The 18,785-nt window shown below is 47.0% G+C and overlaps 1 protein-coding gene across 1 annotated transcript in view; it reads right to left on the bottom strand.

The window, feature by feature from the left end:
* mgaa (MAX dimerization protein MGA a) overlaps positions 1-18,536 on the bottom strand; it is a gene marked incomplete at its 3' end in the record, with an annotated part of 33,698 nt that extends 15,162 nt beyond the window's left edge. Inside the window, exons 1-9 of the mRNA XM_079373021.1 lie at positions 18,195-18,536; positions 16,080-17,221; positions 11,252-12,938; positions 9,812-9,938; positions 5,649-5,750; positions 4,139-4,249; positions 3,878-3,994; positions 2,902-3,701; positions 1,272-1,533 (exon numbers count right to left, since the gene is read on the bottom strand). Coding sequence (XP_079229147.1) covers positions 1,272-1,533; positions 2,902-3,701; positions 3,878-3,994; positions 4,139-4,249; positions 5,649-5,750; positions 9,812-9,938; positions 11,252-12,938; positions 16,080-17,221; positions 18,195-18,224 — 4,378 coding nt within the window. The 5' untranslated portion in view covers positions 18,225-18,536. The remainder of the gene's footprint in view (positions 1-1,271; positions 1,534-2,901; positions 3,702-3,877; positions 3,995-4,138; positions 4,250-5,648; positions 5,751-9,811; positions 9,939-11,251; positions 12,939-16,079; positions 17,222-18,194) is intronic.
* Between the last annotated feature and the right edge of the window lie 249 nt (positions 18,537-18,785).

Below are 18,785 nucleotides of genomic sequence, written 5' to 3'. Positions count from 1 at the left end.
CACGAAAAGAGGTTATGTCGCCACAGGTAACTACAGGTGTCAACATTTACATCTGTCATGAGACCACAGGTCGACTACAGGTGTCATGATGTCATGTGACCACAGGTCGACTACAGGTGTCATGATGTCATGAGACCACAGGTCGACTACAGGTGTCATGATGTCATGAGACCACAGGTAGACTACAGGTGTCATGATGTCATGTGACCACAGGTCGACTACAGGTGTCATGATGTCATGTGACCAGAGGTAGACTACAGGTGTCATGATGTCATGTGACCACAGGTAGACTACAGGTATCATGATGTCATGTGACCACAGGTAGACTACAGGTGTCAACATTTACAGATGTCATGTGACCGCAGGTAGACTACAGGTGTCATGTGACCGCAGGTAGACTACAGGTGTCAACATTTACAGATGTCATGTGACCACAGGTAGACTACAGGTGTCATGTGACCACAGGTAGACTACAGGTGTCATGATGTCATGAGACCGCAGGTAGACTACAGGTGTCATGATGTCATGAGACCACAGGTAGACTACAGGTGTCATGATGTCATGAGACCACAGGTAGACTATAGGTGTCATGATGTCATGTGACCACAGGTAGACTACAGGTGTCATGTGACCACAGGTAGACTACAGGTGTCATGTGACCACAGGTAGACTACAGGTGTCATGATGTCATGAGACCGCAGGTAGACTACAGGTGTCATGATGTCATGAGACCGCAGGTAGACTACAGGTGTCATGATGTCATGTGACCACAGGTAGACTACAGGTGTGATGTGACCACAGGTAGACTACAGGTGTCATGTGACCACAGGTAGACTACAGGTGTCATGATGTCATGAGACCACAGGTCGACTACAGGTGTCATGATGTCATGTGACCAGAGGTAGACTACAGGTGTCATGATGTCATGAGACCACAGGTCGACTATAGGTGTCATGATGTCATGTGACCAGAGGTAGACTACAGGTGTCATGATGTCATGTGACCACAGGTCGACTACAGGTGTCATGATGTCATGTGACCACAGGTAGACTACAGGTGTCATGATGTCATGTGACCACAGGTAGACTACAGGTGTCATGTGACCACAGGTAGACTACAGGTGTCAACATGTAAACACTTCAGACTCCAGAGTTTAAAATATCTTCTTCAGGTTTATGGTTTAATACTTTCTTTGATGCTGCTTGGGGTGACGTCACAGCCTGAAGCTCTCTGGTTGAAGCTTTATTAAGAGCTGCAGGAGTCGAACCTACCGTAAGCCATCTTCATCCTCCTCTTCTTCCTGTTTCCCTGGTGGGAGGGGCTTGAGTCCGGGTCCAGGTGCTTCAGGAGAACCACCTTTTGTTTGAGGCAGCTGCAGCCAAGCATACAGATTGGCCGGCCACAGTGACTGGTCCTGCAGTTATGAGACAAGCTGCAGCACACACAGCCCAGCCGGCAGAACTCATTAAGGCATGGAGGGGCCTTTCTGCGGACCACCTGCACTGGAGTGGTCGGATTTTCAATGACAAAGCCCTGTGTGAAACACAGGTATCACATTAATCTCAGCACAAGCTTGGGGTCTTCCCCTGGGTTGTACTCCTAGCTCAAACAGGAAACCCTCTAGAGGGATCCTGACAAGACTTAAAACCCTCTCTCTATAAAGTAGCAAGTAGACTACACTCCACCCCCCAGGCTGAACCCAGACACCTCAGAGTCATTTTGGTCAAATGTTCCACCATTCATTAATTTTTCAAATGACCACGAACCAGATCTCATGAACAGAGATGAAGGGTGACACACATCTGAGGAGCATTGCCTTCCTTATTATTGGTTGTTGTAAGTAAGAGTTTTTTCTAACTCAGAAGACTGTCGAAGGTTAAATCTTGTTTATCTCGCTCTGTGTTTGAAACTGTGATTCATGCTTTTACTACATCTCTTCTGGACTACTGTGATTCTCTCTGTATCGGAGTTAGTCAGACCTCCATATCTCGTCTGCAGCTACTTCAGAAAGCTGCCACCCGTTTACTCACAGGTTCAAGAAAACATGATCCTATCAGTCCTGTCTTGTCCTCCCTCCATTGGCTTCCAGTGAAATATAGAATTGACTTCAAAATGTTGCTGTATACTTTTAAGTGCCTAAATGGTTTCGCACCAGTGTATCTGACAGGTTTACTGGAACCCGATGTTCCTTCAAGGTCACTTAGATCATCTGACCAGCTTCTCCTTCTCAGTCCCCAAAACCAGGCGGAAGCTCTGTGGCCGCCCCTCGGCTCTGGAACAATCATTCAGACGCTTACAGTTCACCAGGTCTGTCTGCAGCCTCCCCTGCCATCTGACATGTCATCAGGGTTCTGATTAGTTTAACCCTAACCAATATAACTACTCTGTCACTGACATGTGACTCTTTATTACTAAACTCAATCCAGCTTTGTTTCAGAGAAAGTACAGATGTAAACAATCGACTGTTAAAACATGGCAGGGTTTTGTTTCCCGCTGTCACACAGGAAGTGACGATTATTTCGACCAATCAACGGACTGCAGTGTTTAGCTCCAGCTTTTAGTGTTGGATCGATATAGCTGACTATTAGCATCCGGCTTACACGCCGCCTACCAAATATGGCACGGTTGGCTGTGGAAACACAAACAGGATCCGTACCGGACTGCTGTGTGGAAACGGGGCTCATGTTATCCAACTTTACCTTTGGCATGGCTCCACCTCTTGCACCTGTATTAGGTCTTTTCCTGCCACAAAGTTGGCGTTCCACATTTATGAGCAGCTTAGTGATTCCAAAGATCAGAACGCTGAGGTTCCAGCCTTCCTGCAACTGATCTGCATGTTTCTTCCTGTGGTTGGTGGACTGCAGGGAGAGTGATGTGGATCAGAATCTAGTATGAACTTACCTTCAGAGTGAACAGTGATGTCAGAGCAATGGCGGCCCTCTCTTCTGTGATTCTGGTTCTCGGTTTTCCCTCCCAGACACCCCCATCCTCCAGGTCCTTCTGTCGAAGCAGACCCTTTGTCATCACAGGAACGCTATGAGTCTTATTCGCCTGTTCAGAGTCTGAATCCAGTGGAGCCAGGTCCTCTGAGACGACATGGGGAGGATCCGTAATGCTGGGGTGGATTAGGGTCTGGGACATGGTCCTGGGTTTAAGTTTCCTCCTCTCCTTTACTGTGGGGGGTGGTCCTGATGCACATGATACACTCACAATGTGTCTCTGTTTCCTAGGTTTGATGATTGAGGACAAGGGTTCAGATATAGGGGGGGCTGCTGAAGAAAGGGAGGCAGCAGCAGCAGTCGGAACTATGGGCGTTTTGGTTTGCAGGTTTGGCTCGGCTGGACTCGATCCAGGTGTAAGAGCAGATTCTGGTCTCAGTTTGTGTGGTTTAGGACCTCTCTGCTTGGCAGTTTCTTTCAGGGAGGTTCGGGGCTCCTTTGGAGGGTGTTTGGGTCTCTTGGAAGGAGGAATGAATCCAGATATTAGGTCTGAAGCAGCCTGCTTCTTCAGGATGCTGTCAAGGGTTCGGACGTAACTGGTGCTGGTGGTGGGCAGTTGGTAGACTGGAGGGTCAGGCTGCTGCTGAGAGAGACTGTCGACTCGCTGATCAATCAGCTTTCCCTCGTTCTCCAGGTACTGATCCAACATGTCACTACAGAATGCAGAGAGGTTCTTCTTCTGCAGGTCAGGACCAGGACCAACTGCAGAGGGGAAACAGGGTCAGAGGTCACTAAAAGTCCTAGTTAAGATTCAGGCTGAAGAATGCTAAGTTATTTATCAATATTTTATTTATTTATCTTTCAAGTATATCAATATAGACTCTTATAAATTAAATAAGTCCTATTTTAATCTGCTAATCTTCACTGAGTAAGATTACCTTCATGTAGTGCAGGAGGAGGTGGAGCCTCTGATGGACTGAACTTCTCTCTCCAGCCTTTAATCTGAGTCACATCTGTCGTTTTTCCTGTTCTGGACACAAACGCAGCACTAACACCTGCACAGAGTAACAAAGGTATTTTGACCGCAGATCAGATAATTAATTGAAGCTGATTTATTTCATTAGATGACAACCACAGGTTAGAGTCATGGTGGCCTAATGGTATTTAAACCTGGATCAGATTTAGATGCAGAGACAGACCTGAATTTGAGGGATCCCCAGAGAGTCCAGGTGGGGGGAGGGGCAGGCGGACCCCCAAGTACTGCAGATCTATGGCGTGAGTGGGATCCAGCATGTTCATCTTCAGACCCACTGAAAACAGATCAGACCAGGTTACACTGAGGGATGGAGCCTATCAGATCCTGGTGTTGGATATTGGTCCGATCTAATTGGCCTAATCCTGACACACATACTGTAGCTATATTATTAGGTATTAATAGGCCAATCTAAGGCCCAATCCTGGAGCTGGACTCACTGGTGACAGTGGCAGAGAGGAGGTCTCTGGACAAAATGCTCTCCATCATGGACAACACACACCACCCTCTGCACAGCACCTTCACCGGGCAGAGGAGCATGTTCAGTGACAGACTGCTGTCACAGTCGTGCTCCACGGACAGACTCAAGAACTCTTTTGTCCCCCTATAGGCCATAAGACTGTACAACACTTCACTGTCACGACAGGGAAGAAGCACACGGTGAACCCTGGACTCTTTTTTCACTTTTTTTCTCACTCCTCATCTGCACTGCTGACCTCAGAGTCAGCCTCCAGTTGGATACTTTAATGCATATTGATAGTCACCTTACTGAGCACTGGTCACTTTAAAGATAATCACCCTAATCACTCCTGGTTTCATCCTACTGTTGTGTTATGCTACATCTGTAATGGTTGACATGATCACCCTAACTAGGTCAAGTTTCACTCTATTGTCTTCAACACTTAATGCTAATCTGCTCCTCAATAGTTGGGTACTTTAATGATAATCACCCTAATCACTCCTGGTTTCACCTTATTGTTTTGGACACTTAATGCTAATCACTGCTCCTTTATGTTGCTGAGCACTTTAATGGCCCAGTCTGCATCCCTGCATTGACTGTTTAATGACTGTACTCACACCTCTGGCACTACCTCAAACACCTCTGTACATGCACATGGAACTAGTTTCTAGAAGGTCAGCACTTTGTTTCTAAGGCTCTTTAACTGTTTACAGGTCTCTTTTAATCAGCACATGTTTTTCTCTCCTTCACAGGTTATGTACATTATGCTATATAAGTTTAAGTCAAATGCTAATGCTAACTGCACAGGTTTAACCTGTAATTATATTTACTCTTAGTCACATAGGGGCTGCTAAATCTTGTTTGGGGGATTATTGTATACAGAGGGGAGGGGGGGCAGCGGGTGTGTATTGTAACTAATGTCTTGTGTCCTGCCTGTCTGTATACTGCTACTGGATGCCTTGAATTTCCCTCGGGATCAATAAAGTATCTATCTATCTATCTATGCTATAATGGGTTTACAGCAGCATATCCATGTGCTATGTCAGGATGTCACATTAGCAGGCTGGACTATGTCATACCCCCTGTCTCTCTCTCTCTCTCTCTCTCTCTGTGATCGCTTGTGACTCTCCACTGCCATGTCTCCAACGAAAGGCATAAAAAGCCCAAAAACCAACCTCAGAAAAAAAATTATGCAAAATGAACGTATGAAACGTACCTTCCTGCAGCACAGGATGGATCACCTGTCTGTGTCTCATCAGTTTCAGGTCTCTCAGGAGGACATTCTGGAAGGCAGCAATCTTTTTCTCCAAGCTGTCTACTGACAAATAAAACCCTTTATTATAAAAGAGGCTAACTATCTGCTAGCACAGCTTTTCTGAAAACGAGTATGTGGATGCAGGATGGAATTCGCTGCAAGAACTACAGAAACAGTATTAGATCCTATTTCTAATGCATGATATGGTTACTAAGCAACAACAAAACGTTTAAACCTTTAGCCTTCTTTAACATCCTGCTGAAATACAAGGCGCTAAATGATGCTAGATTTCATCATTAGCTTCTAGGGCTAACATTTAGTTCCCAGATTCAGAGGGGTATGAAGGTGTTCATGACATGGCTATGCTGCACATAAGTGAAGGAAACTTGAATGCTGAACCAAATAAATGGGTAGAAAAAACAATCAGTCCTACAGTTTGCCGACCTCAGAGAGTGATGTTTAAAAACAAAGTGACGCTACAGAGCCAAAAATGTGACACTGTCCCAATTTTTTGCTGCTATCAAATTCAAAATGGGCCTAAAATTCTCCAAAAACAATTAAACTTATCATTTAGAATATCTGACATTTTGTCATTGTATTGTTTTAATTTAAATGTTTTTTTTAATTGTCATTCTATATAACGTCAAAACTTGTTCTCAAAGTATCCATCCATCCATTCATCCATTTTCCACTGCTTATCGGGTCGCGGGGGCAGCAGTCTAAGCAGAGACGCCCAGACTTCCCTCGCCCCAGACACCTCCTCCAGCTCTTCTGGTGGGACCCCAAGGCGTTCCCAAGCCAGCCGAGAGACATAGTCTTTCCAGCGTGTCCTGGGTCTACCCCGAGGCCTCCTCCCAGAGGGACATGCCCGGAACACCTCCCTAGGGAGGCGTCCAGGGGGCATCCGGACCAGATGCCCGAACCACCTCAGCTGACTCCTCTCGATGTGAAGGAGTAACGGCTCTACTCCGAGCTCCTCCCTGGTGACCGAGCTCCTCACCCTATCTCTAAGGGTGCGCCCAGCCACCCTACGGAAGAATCCCATATCGGCCACTTGTATCCGAGATCTCGTTGTTTGGGTCATGACCCAAAGCTCATGACCATAGGTGAGGGTTGCACTGACCCCCATCATCATGAAGTGCTTTGAAAGATTAGTCATGGCCCACATCAAATCCTCCCTTCCCTCCACCCTGGACCCCTACCAGTTTGCATACCGGGGCAACAGATCAACCGAGGATGCAATCTGCTCTGCTCTTCACCCAGCCCTCACCCACCTGGACTCCAAAGACTCATACGTCAGAATGCTGTTCATAGACTTCAGTTCAGCATTCAACACCATCATCCCTCAGCAGCTGATCGGCAAACTGGACCAGCTGGGGCTCAGCACTTCCCTGTGCAACTGGCTGCTGGACTTCCTCAGCGAGAGGCCTCAGACTGTGCGGGTTGGCGGCAACGCATCAAAAACCACCATCCTGAGCACTGGGGCCCCCCAAGGCTGTGTGCCCTCCCCCCTGCTCTTCACGCTGCTGACCCACGACTGCACTCCATCCTTCAGCAGCAACCACATTGTGAAGTTTGCGGACGACACAACAGTGGTCGGTCTCATCTCCAACAACGATGAGACCCACTACAGGATGGAGGTGGGCCAACTGGCCACGTGGTGCAAAGACAACAACCTCTTCCTGAATATCCACAAGACCAAGGAGGTTGTTGTCGACTTCCGGAGGGCCCCCACTCCCAAACCCCCCCTGACCATCGACGGTGCAGCTGTGGAGAGAGTGAGCAGCACCAAGTTCCTGGGGGTCCACATCAGTGAGGATCTCTCCTGGACAGCCAACACCACATCACTGGCCAAGAAGTCCCAGCAGCGCCTCTACTTCCTCCGTAAGCTGAAGAGAGCACGAGCACCCCCACCCATCATGTGCTCCTTCTACAGAGGCACCATGGAGAGCACCCCCACCCATCATGTGCTCCTTCTACAGAGGCACCATGGAGAGCATCCTGACCCATCATGTGCTCCTTCTACAGAGGCACCATGGAGAGCATCCTGACCCATCATGTGCTCCTTCCACAGAGGCACCATGGAGAGCATCCCGACCCATCATGTGCTCCTTCTACAGAGGCACCATGGAGAGCATCCTGACCCATCATGTGCTCCTTCTACAGAGGCACCATGGAGAGCATCCCGACCCATCATGTGCTCCTTCTACAGAGGCACCATGGAGAGCATCCCGACCCATCATGTGCTCCTTCTACAGAGGCACCATGGAGAGCATCCTGACCCATCATGTGCTCCTTCTACAGAGGCACCATGGAGAGCATCCTGACCCATCATGTGCTCCTTCTACAGAGGCACCATGGAGAGCATCCTGACCCATCATGTGCTCCTTCTACAGAGGCACCATGGAGAGCATCCCGACCCATCATGTGCTCCTTCTACAGAGGCACCATGGAGAGCATCCTGACCCATCATGTGCTCCTTCTACAGAGGCACCATGGAGAGCATCCTGACCAGCTGCATCACTGTGTGGCTGGGGAGCTGCACTGCTGCCAACCACAAGACCCTGCAGCGCACAGTGAAGGCGGCTGAACGGATCATCGGTGTTCCGCTCCCCTCTCTTCTGGACCTCTACGGCACCCGCCTCACCCGCAAAGCAACCCGCATTGTGAGTGACCCCACCCACCCCTCACACAGCCTCTTCAGCCTCCTGCCATCGGGGAGACGGTACCGCAGCCTGCGGGCCGGCTCTACCAGACTGAGAAACAGCTTCTTCCACCAAGCTGTCAGGAAGCTGAACTCTCTCCCCTCTCTCCCCTCCCTCCCCTCTGCCCCCATGAACACTGAACACTGGAACCTCCTCCTGTTTGAACATTGAAACAGAACCCTGGTCACTTATTGCACATTGCACGCACGCACAAGTTTCACTTTTCTTATAATCTTGTTTTATACTCCATTTTATTTAACTTTGTACTTTTTGCACATTTAGGTTTATTAATGTAAATATTTATCTTTGTTACCTTGTTTTATTTTATTTACCTTTTTTTTAATCTACATTGCACCGTGGGGAGGGGGAAACGTAATTTCGATTTCACTGTATGTCTGACATATTTTGGAATTGACAAATAAAGAACCTTGAACATTGAACCTTGAACCTTGAACCTTGGGTAGGAACGAAGATCGACCGGTAAATCGAGAGCTTCGCCTTTCGGCTTAGCTCCTTTTTCACCACGACGGACCGATACAGCGACCACATGACTGCAAACGCCGCACCGATCCGTCTGTCGATCTCACGCTCCATCTTCCCAGCGGTCCGCGAACTGCCCCAGTGCGCACTGAAGGTCCGGGTTCGATGGTGTCAACAAGACCACATCATCTGCAAAAAGCAGAGACGAGATCCTGTGGTCCCCGAACCGCCACCCCGTCACCCTCCGATCCCCCTTCTTGAAAAGAGGGACCACCACCCCGGTCTGTCAGTCCAGAGGCACTGTCCCCGACCTCCATGCGATGTTAAAGAGACCCCTGCACATCCAGAGACTTGAGATACTCAGGGTGAATCTCATCCACCCCCAGAGCCTTGCCACCGAGGAGCTTGCCAACTGCCTCAGTGACTTTGGCTTGGGGGATGAACATGTCTACCTTTGAGGACTCAGCCTCTGCTTCCTCAGTGGAACGCATGACGGCAGGATTGTGAGGTGACATTCCATGTACCAAAAGCCAGAAGCCATGTCCGGGGATCAGGTCGCCAAGGCCCCTGCCGTCGACTGCTGCCCGATCCCCACTGCACCCGACCCCTACGGTTTCCTCTGTGGATGGTGGGTCCACAGGGGGACAGTCCCATGTCGTCCGTTCGGGCTGGGCCCAGCAGGGCCCCACGGACAAAGGCCCGACCACCAGGTGCTCTCCTACGGGCCTTTGGACTACTTTTGGTCTGATCCGTCACCTAGGACCTGATTGCCTTGTGAGGAACTGTAACTGTAACCTCTTACTTCCATCGATGTGCTAAGCTAAGCTCAACATGAAGAAGACAAAGACATTAAATTGATATTTATCCTCTCAATACAACATACACATGTCAATGTTAGAACATATAAACACACTGTGACTTATATCTGTGAGCTGTTACCATGCTCAGGTGAGTCCTCTGGTGTCTGCAGGTGACCTTCAGGTGTCTGCAGGTGACCTTCAGGTGCTCTCTGAGGTTCAGGGTCTGATACTTTGAAAGAGTCCACAATGTGAAGTTTGAGGGCCTCCTGAAATACAAAATATATGTTTTTTTAAAGACTGTTCGCTCTTGATCTGACTTGAACCTGAGTGCTACCTCGTGTTAAAGGTTAGTTGACTTGAACCTGAGTGCTACCTCGTGTTAAAGGTTAGTTGACTTGAACCTGAGTGCTACCTCGTGTTAAAGGTTAGTTGACTTGAACCTGAGTGCTACCTCGTATTGAAGGTTAGTTAACTTGAACCTGAGTGCTACCTCGTGTTAAAGGTTAGTTGACTTGAACCTGAGTACTACCTCGTGTTAAAGGTTAGTTGACTTGAACCTGAGTGCTACCTCGTGTTAAAGGTTAGTTGACTTGAACCTGAGTACTACCTCATGTTAAAGGTTAGTTGACTTGAACCTGAGTGCTACCTCGTATTGAAGGTTAGTTAACTTGAACCTGAGTACTACCTCGTGTTAAAGGTTAGTTGACTTGAACCTGAGTGCTACCTCGTATTGAAGGTTAGTTAACTTGAACCTGAGTGCTACCTCGTGTTAAAGGTTAGTTGACTTTGGGGTCGCCGGTGGCGCAGCGGCAGTGCGCACGACCCCACGTATTGAGGCTCAGTCCTCGCGCGCGGGCGGCCCGGGTTCGCGTGCGTCCGGCCTGTGGCCCATTTCCCGCATGTCTCTCCCCACTCTCTCTCCCCCTTTCCGACTCTATCCACTGTCCTCCCTCTACAATAAAGGCAAAAGGCCAAAAACAAATCTTTAAAAAAAAAAGAAAAAAGAAAAAAAAAGGTTAGTTGACTTGAACCTGAGTGCTACCTCATGTTAAAGGTTAGTTGACTTGAACCTGAGTGCTACCTCGTGTTAAAGGTTAGTTGACTTGAACCTGAGTGCTACCTCGTGTTAAAGGTTAGTTGACTTGAACCTGAGTGCTACCTCGTGTTAAAGGTTAGTTGACTTGAACCTGAGTACTACCTCATGTTAAAGGTTAGTTGACTTGAACCTGAGTGCTACCTCGTGTTAAAGGTTAGTTGACTTGAACCTGAGTACTACCTCGTATTAAAGGTTAGTTGACTTGAACCTGAGTGCTACCTCGTATTAAAGGTTAGTTGACTTGAACCTGAGTGCTACCTCGTGGTTAGGGTTAGAGTTAACCTAAACCACTGAGGTCTTGAAACACTGTTTTGACCTTAGCAGACAGGTGGACATGTGGGGGACTTCCCGGCTCAGTAAAAACACAGTTCAGGCGCTGAATTAGAAACAGGTTTTGTCACTGCATAATGTTGCACACGGCAGGTTGGAGCTTAGATAAAAGACCTGCACGTCTCTGTGATATGTACCTCTGACAGGTCTCACCTTTGATGTGAAGGAGATAAACAGCTGCTCCTCCACCTCCTCAAGGTTCGCCTGCATGCCGGTGTAGGTGGAGTTGTCTTTCTCCTGATCCGTGTGGGTCCTAGCAACCTTTTGCTGGCGATATTTCTTTCTGCGTTTGCAGGGTTTGTTGGCTTGGATCATCTGTGGCAGTTGAGACAACTCCTGTGAGTCTGTTTCAACTGTGCTTGAAGGCAGGCAGGATGCAGCGTCCGACTCTGAGTTTGAAAACTCAACCCCCATCCCCAGGTCGTCATCCATGGAGAACAGGTGCACAAGGTCAGTTAGTGATGGCGAGGGGGATAACGGGTCTCCGTCTAACGAGGAGAAGGTTGGAGACAGTGGCAGCTGAAGTGCGAGGGGGGACAGCTCTGCAGAGAACGGTAGCGACTGTTCATTTACCTGAAACATCTCAGGGGGGGATGTGGGCGGGTCCAATGACTGGGGTTCAGGGAAGGAGCCGGTTTGTGAAGGCAGCACAGGACATGGAACAGATGCTAAAGGAATAGTGGGTGGTGTAGACTGAAATGTTGTGAATGAAGAGTGGACATTGGGCTCAGGTGGAGGTAACACTGTATGCCATTGAAATACTGATCCAGCCGATTCTTCTTCAGAATAAACACAATGGTGTTCAGAAGTCTGAGAGTTGAATTCTAAAGTTACAGAGACAGGCAGCGACGGTAACGGTTCAGGAGAACTCGCAGGAGACAATGGCTCAAAGGCAAAAGAAGAGCACTCTGGATCAGAGAGCAGACACTCCGACTTCATGGTGGGGGAGGCTGAAGGGAGTGGAACATGAACAGGTAACATCAGGTCAGAGGATGGGGAGGTGATAAGAGGAAAGGAGCTCATGGAGGAAAAAGATGTCCTGAGGGGACAAAGAAGTTCATCTGAGCTGGATAACACAGGTGGACTATCGGCCTGCTGGGGGGTGGTGATTTCAGACATAGACATCTTATCAGTTCTTTGTCCATTTGAAGCCACTGTAGCTCCCTGACCTGATGGACTGGGAGGCCAATTGCTTGGTTCATCAGGTAAAAAACTTGTATCAGCACATAAGGTTGTCTGCTTTTTGGACTGAGTTATACCTACGGGGAGGTTCTTTGAGGAAGCAGGATTCAAAGTCAAGAGTTCAGAAGGAGTTTCAGATGGGAGTGATCGGGAAGGAGAGTCCTGCCTGATCTTAGCTTTTTTACATTTTGTAGAGTGCTGCTTTAAAAACAGAGCTAGAGCTGGCAGAGGCAGCTGTGCTGGGCGTTTGTTCTGTTTAACTTGGTCTTCTGATGGAGCCTCAGGCTTTGGTTGGTCAACAGAAAAGTCCTGTTGGTGCTCCAAGTCTACAGACAAAGAGTGGGCTTCTGATGGAGCTTGTGTAGCTGATAAAGCAGGACAATCAGTATAGACGTTGTTTCTGCAGTTCAGTGACTTCACAGGGTCTTGCCTCACTTTCCTGGTTCTTACAGCAGCTTTGTTTGCAGCTGATGTTTCAGCGTGTGTTCTGACAGGTTTACTAACCTGTCCATTGTGTTTTAGAGTTGTTGTTTTAGTGTTGGTCCACTCAGTTGTGTGATGGATGTTGTTGTCACTCAGCTGGTCCAGGTTGCATCTTTGCAGTGAAACGTGAGCCTCACGAATCAGCTCAGAAAATAACTTCTGAGCTGGAGGAGAACTGAAGGAAAGCAAACCATGAAACATCAGACCTGAAATACATGACCTCTTATCATACATGACCTCATGACCTCTTATCATACATGACCTCTTATCATGACATAAGTGTGCACACCCTCTTATAACTGGATGTGGCCGTGCACAGAATAAACCAATCGCATCCAAACTCATGTTAAATAGGAGTCAGTACACACCTGCCATCATTTAAAGTGCCTCTGATTAACCCCAAATAAAGTTCAGCTGTTCTAGTAGGCTGTTCCTGACATTTTCTCAATCGCACCTTACTGAGAAAGCCCTGGTCCGCAGAGAGCTTCCAAAGCAGCAGAGGGATCTCAGTGTTAAAAGGTACCAGTCAGGAGAAGGGTACATTAGATGGACCATGGAACACAGTGAAGACAGTCATCATCAAGTGGAGAAAATATGGCACAACAGTGACATTACCAAGAACTGGACGTCCCTCCAAAATTGATGAAAAGACAAGAAGAAAACTGGTCAGGGAGGCTGCCAAGAGGCCTACAGCAACATTTAAGGAGTTGCAGGAATTTACTGTCTGTGTGGTACATGTGACAACAATGTCCCGTATTCTTCATACATCTGGGCTATGGGCTAGGGTGGCAAGACGGAAGCCTTTTCTTACAAAGAAAAACACGGCCCGGCTAAACTTTGCAAAAACACATTTGAAGTCTCCCACAAGCATGTGGAATAATGTGTAGTGGTCTGATGAAACCAAAGTTCAACTTTTTGGCCATAATTCCAGGAGGTATGTTTGGTGCAAAAATAACACTGCACATGAAGAAAAGAACAGCATACCCACAGTGAAGCATGGTGGTGGCAGCATCATGCTTTGGGGCTGGACCTGGGGCCTTAGTCAAGGTGGAGGGAATTATGAATAGTTCCAAATACCAGTCAATATTGGCACAAAACCTTCAGGCTTCTGCGAGGAAGATGAAGATGAAGAGGAACGACCCAAAGCATACGTCCAAATCAACAACAGAATGGCTTCCCCAGAAGAAGATTAAATGTTTGGACTGGCCGAGCCAGAGCCCAGACCTTAATCCAGTTGAAAACCTGTGGGGTGATCTAAAGAGGTGCACAGGAGATGCCCTCGCAATCTGAAACATTTGGAGCATTTTTGCAAAGAAGAGTGGGCAAATATTGCCAAGTCAAGATGTGCCATGCTCATAGACTCCTACCCAAAAAGATTGAGTGCTGTAATGAAATCAAAAGGTGCTTCAAAAAAATATTAGTTAAAGGTGTGCACACTTATGCAAACACATTATTTTAGTTTTTTATTTTTGTATCCTCCCCATAAAAGATTTCAGTTTGTTTTTCAATTGTGTTGTTCATATTATAGGTCACATTAAAGGTGGAAAAAGTTCTGAAATGATTTATCTTGGTCTCATATTTTTACATCACAAAAACCTGGCATTTTAACAGGGTGTGTAGACTTTTTAAATCCACTGTACATGACCTCATATCATACATGACCTCATATCATACATGACCTCATATCATACATGACCTCATATCATACATGACCTCATATCATACATGACCTCTTATCATACATGACCTCATATCATACATGACCTCATATCATACATGACCTCTTATCATACATGACCTCATATCATACATGACCTCATATCATACATGACCTCTTATCATACATGACCTCATATCATACATGACCTCATATCATACATGACCTCTTATCATACATGACCTCATATCATACATGACCTCTTATCATACATGACCTCTTATCATACATGACCTCATATCATACATGACCTCTTATCATACATGACCTCTTACCACACGTGACCTCTTAGCACACGTGACCTCTTAGCACACGTGACCTCTTACCACACGTGACCTCTTACCACACGTGACCTCTTATCATACGTGACCTCTTACCACACGTGACCTCTTATCACACGTGACCTCTTACCACACGTGACCTCTTATCACACGTGACCTCTTATCACACGTGACCTCTTATCATACATGAAAAAAAGCTAAGTGCATCTGATCTCCTGTCAATCAGCTGTGAGTGGAGGCTGCCATCATGACTCTGATGACCTCTTATCACGCGTGACCTCTTAGCAACTCAACACGTGAATGTCAACAAACTTCTGACCTCCATTTTTTTTTTTTATTTACTGAATGGGGGGGGGGGGGGGGGGGCAGTGACTACCTCAAGCACACCCTGGCAGTACCAGACAAATGTCCATTTTTGATCCGTACACCAGGACTCGAGCTGGCGCCCCTTACAGCCCATCACGCTAAGGCCCCGCGTCCACGTCACAGTTTTTCTCGGGCAGTAAAGTGCTGGCTGTGCGCATCAGTGTTTTGTGTGCTGATGTGTGATTGTGAGATTGTTTGCTTTCTTTACTTTGAGCATCAGTCAGGATATTCTCGCTCTGTTAGTTTGTCTGGATGATGAGCTTCATGATGACGCCGCTATCACGGCTCCGGTCAGATACGGAGCGAGGAGGCTGTGGGTACAACACGATCCGTAGGAGACGACAATATGGGGAGATAATTGGATGAAGCCCGGTTCCACTCATATTTCAGGCCTACTAAGATTAAATAAATAAGAAACTGAAATGGCCAAGACTAACTTCTCCATTGTTTTTGGTTGCCAAGGTGACAAGTAGCTTTTCACCCTCTTGATTGGTTCGTTGAAAAAAGCTCTGGGGACGTCAGCTCGGAGCGGCCGCACAAAAGCAGCAGAGCGCTTGTTAAAAAGACGCTGGGCGCTTTTCATCGAGGTCTCTACCCGTTCAAAACAACTGAACGCTAGGTGGACACAGGGCCTAAGTCTAATTCATTATTAGTGTCGTAACCCAAGTAAGACCCACCCCCTTTCACAGTGAGGACTGTCCAATCAGAACTCAGTATGGTTCAGTGCTCATCACTGAAAACAAAGCTACAAAGAATAAAGCAAACATCCCCAGAACAGTGCACACCTAAAGAGCTTAATGCACAGGTTAAAGATGGAGCTAAAGCTCCGTGCTGATATCACCAGTTTATACAGTGCTTTATTCTGAAGTCTGCTGAGGAACATTAAGGAGTTGGTTTCCATTCTAGTTCTGTCTTGATATTTGTAGATAATTAGAAAAGCGTGACATCTTACCATGAACTTTCCCCAGTGATCTTTTCAGCCGAATGATCTGTGTTTGTAGTCTGCAGGTCACATGACACTGAAGGCATCGAGTTCGCTGCTTTTGAAGTTCTCGGTTTGTGGTTCTCCAGCAAAGACTTCAAGCTTTTCTTCACAGGATGCAGCTTGATGTTTGTTGTGCCTCCATCTTTGCTATGGTCTTTTCTAGAGTTCACTTTTAGCTTTGAGAGGTCCTCCTTAAGTCCTTTAGCAAACGGGTTACAGTCTACCTTCAGCTGAGCAAAGTGACAGTTCTGGTACGCTGTGACAGCCATGAACTCAGTCTGAGGGAAAGTGAAAGTGAAGACAGCAGGACCGCTCAGCTTGATGTCTTTCACAGGTTTGTCAGTTTGGATGATGTGCAAACGGGGCAGATAGCGGTGCATAGGATGCAGGATGGCGTTGCCCTCTGGGTCTGTCAGGTTGCTTGTGAGCTTCAGTTTGTAAAAGGACACTGGGTTCAGCATCCAGTGTTGGCCTGTCAAAGGAGACTCTGGATGGGTAAACGGTGCACTCTTCACATGAGACTCTGCCTTCCCAGCAACCTGCCAGCTGCTGCCAGTCCACTCATACAGACTGTTATCTAGAGGTTGAATGTCCATTATCAACGTGTACTTCCTGGATGGCTGCATGCCAGAGATCCGAAAGCGACAATAAGGGAACATCCTGCTGCCTCGTTTGGTCAGAATCATCTCAGTTCTGCATTTAAAGAACTCGTTCCACATGCTGTTGTTGTCCAGAGTCACTCTGATGCCTCTGCAGACACACGCAGGTGACAGGCTATCAGGTGAAATGCTATCTGAACCTGTTGGACTCTTCACAGCAGTAAGTCCAACAGTAGCCTTGATGGCGTCCTCTGATGGGTTTATGTAGGAGCAATCCATCATACCTGCTTCTTCACTAATCACACAGCTACTGTGTTTCCCTCCTTCATTTCCCCTCCCTGGTTTGAGAGCAGCAAAGCATACAGGTAGGTGGTCTGCTGCAGGTGTGAACATCCCCTCCTCATGGAAAACCATTCCTTTCTGCTTCTTCATAGAAGCCATGGACAGCTTCCAGAGATCTACAGGAAGGGTCTTCCTCCTTTTTATACATCTGTGCCCTGGTTCAGCATTCTGTGAAACAAGATGACGCACTCAGTGTTTTCATGTTCAATGTCGAGACATACAACATCAACAGACTCTTCACTGTGTGACACAATATGACCTGTTAAAAACACGCTGAAGGAAAGACAGGACCAAGCGTCCCACACCAGTGTTAGTGTGGCCCGTCAGTTAGCAGCGGGCCGTAGGCTAAGTGTTCGTATGCAGCTAACGGTCATATCTGCGTTTCCTGAGCTTACGATGCTGAAGTGATCCTGTTTAATAATAGTTTGACAATAAAGAATAATTAAACCATAAATAACTATCTGGTTTCTTCGTCATATAGCCCAGGGCTCATGTTTCTTCTGTTAAGTACTTACAAAGCCAGAGAAATCCAATCTGTAATTTTATAGTTTTAGCGGGACACGATGAGCCGCCGCGACAGACGTTGTTGCCATGGAAATACTGTATGTTACTTCAAAGACCATTGCATAAGCTGCTCCTGAAAGCTGTTGTAATGTTGCTCTATGTGCTGCTGTGATAATAGTCATGTACATTTTAGTTGGATACATACATGTAAATGTAAACATATTGGCTTTATCCATTAGTATTGAGTCAGGTAAACGCAGTTTGTTTTCACCAGTATGGGAGATGGGGTAGTAGATTCCCTGCAGTCTTGGCATCATCTATTGTTCTTGTTTTGATTGAGAGGTGCCTGGTGGCAGATTTTACATACTTTGCGTTTAAGTGAATTACATGTGTGCAAAACGGGTGTGTATGTGACTTCCGGTGCTTCTGCAACCAGCTTCAAGGGGCCTCTTGACAAACTTTAGGAGCTACACTTCTACATCTGACTCATTTTTCAACACAGAGGTTGCTGTTTGGCTACAACACATTTTATATGGATATATTACTATGTTTTTGTCCCAAACAACAGACTTTCATTCTATTCCTACTGAGCTTGACGTCACATTTAGCATGTAGCACGAAGAAAAGTGAGAAATACCTTGATGTTTACATTATTGGACAGATTCATGAGATGGGTTCCCAGCTCCCCAGAATGCACTGCAGCTCTCAGTCTATCCAATGCTGGAACTCACCAGCCAGCCAATGAGACGGGTACAAAAAAAGGTGACCTTACCAGCTAACTCATTACAACCTAGCCAGCTAACTCATTACAACTCAGCCAGCTAACTCATTACAACTCAGCCAGCTAACTCATTACAACTCAGCCAGCTAATCCATTACAACTCAGCCAGCTAACCCATTACAACTCAGCCAGCTAACCCATTACAACTCAGCCAGCTAACTCATTACAACTCAGCCAGCTAACTCATTACAACTCAGCCAGCTAACTCATTACAACCTAGCCAGCTAACTCATTACAACTCAGCCAGCTAACTCATTACAACCTAGCCAGCTAACTCATTACAACTCAGCCAGCTAACTCATTACAACTCAGCCAGCTAACTCATTACAACTCAGCCAGCTAACCCATTACAACTCAGCCAGCTAACCCATTACAACTCAGCCAGCTAACCCATTACAACTCAGCCAGCTAATCCATTACAACTCAGCCAGCTAACTCATTACAACT

This window comes from Symphodus melops (assembly GCF_947650265.1).
Source record: "Symphodus melops genome assembly, contig: scaffold_99, whole genome shotgun sequence".
Taxonomy (NCBI): domain Eukaryota; kingdom Metazoa; phylum Chordata; class Actinopteri; order Labriformes; family Labridae; genus Symphodus; species Symphodus melops.
The sequence above is the reverse complement of the archived record's forward strand: the minus strand, read 5'-3'. Positions and strand labels throughout refer to the sequence as shown.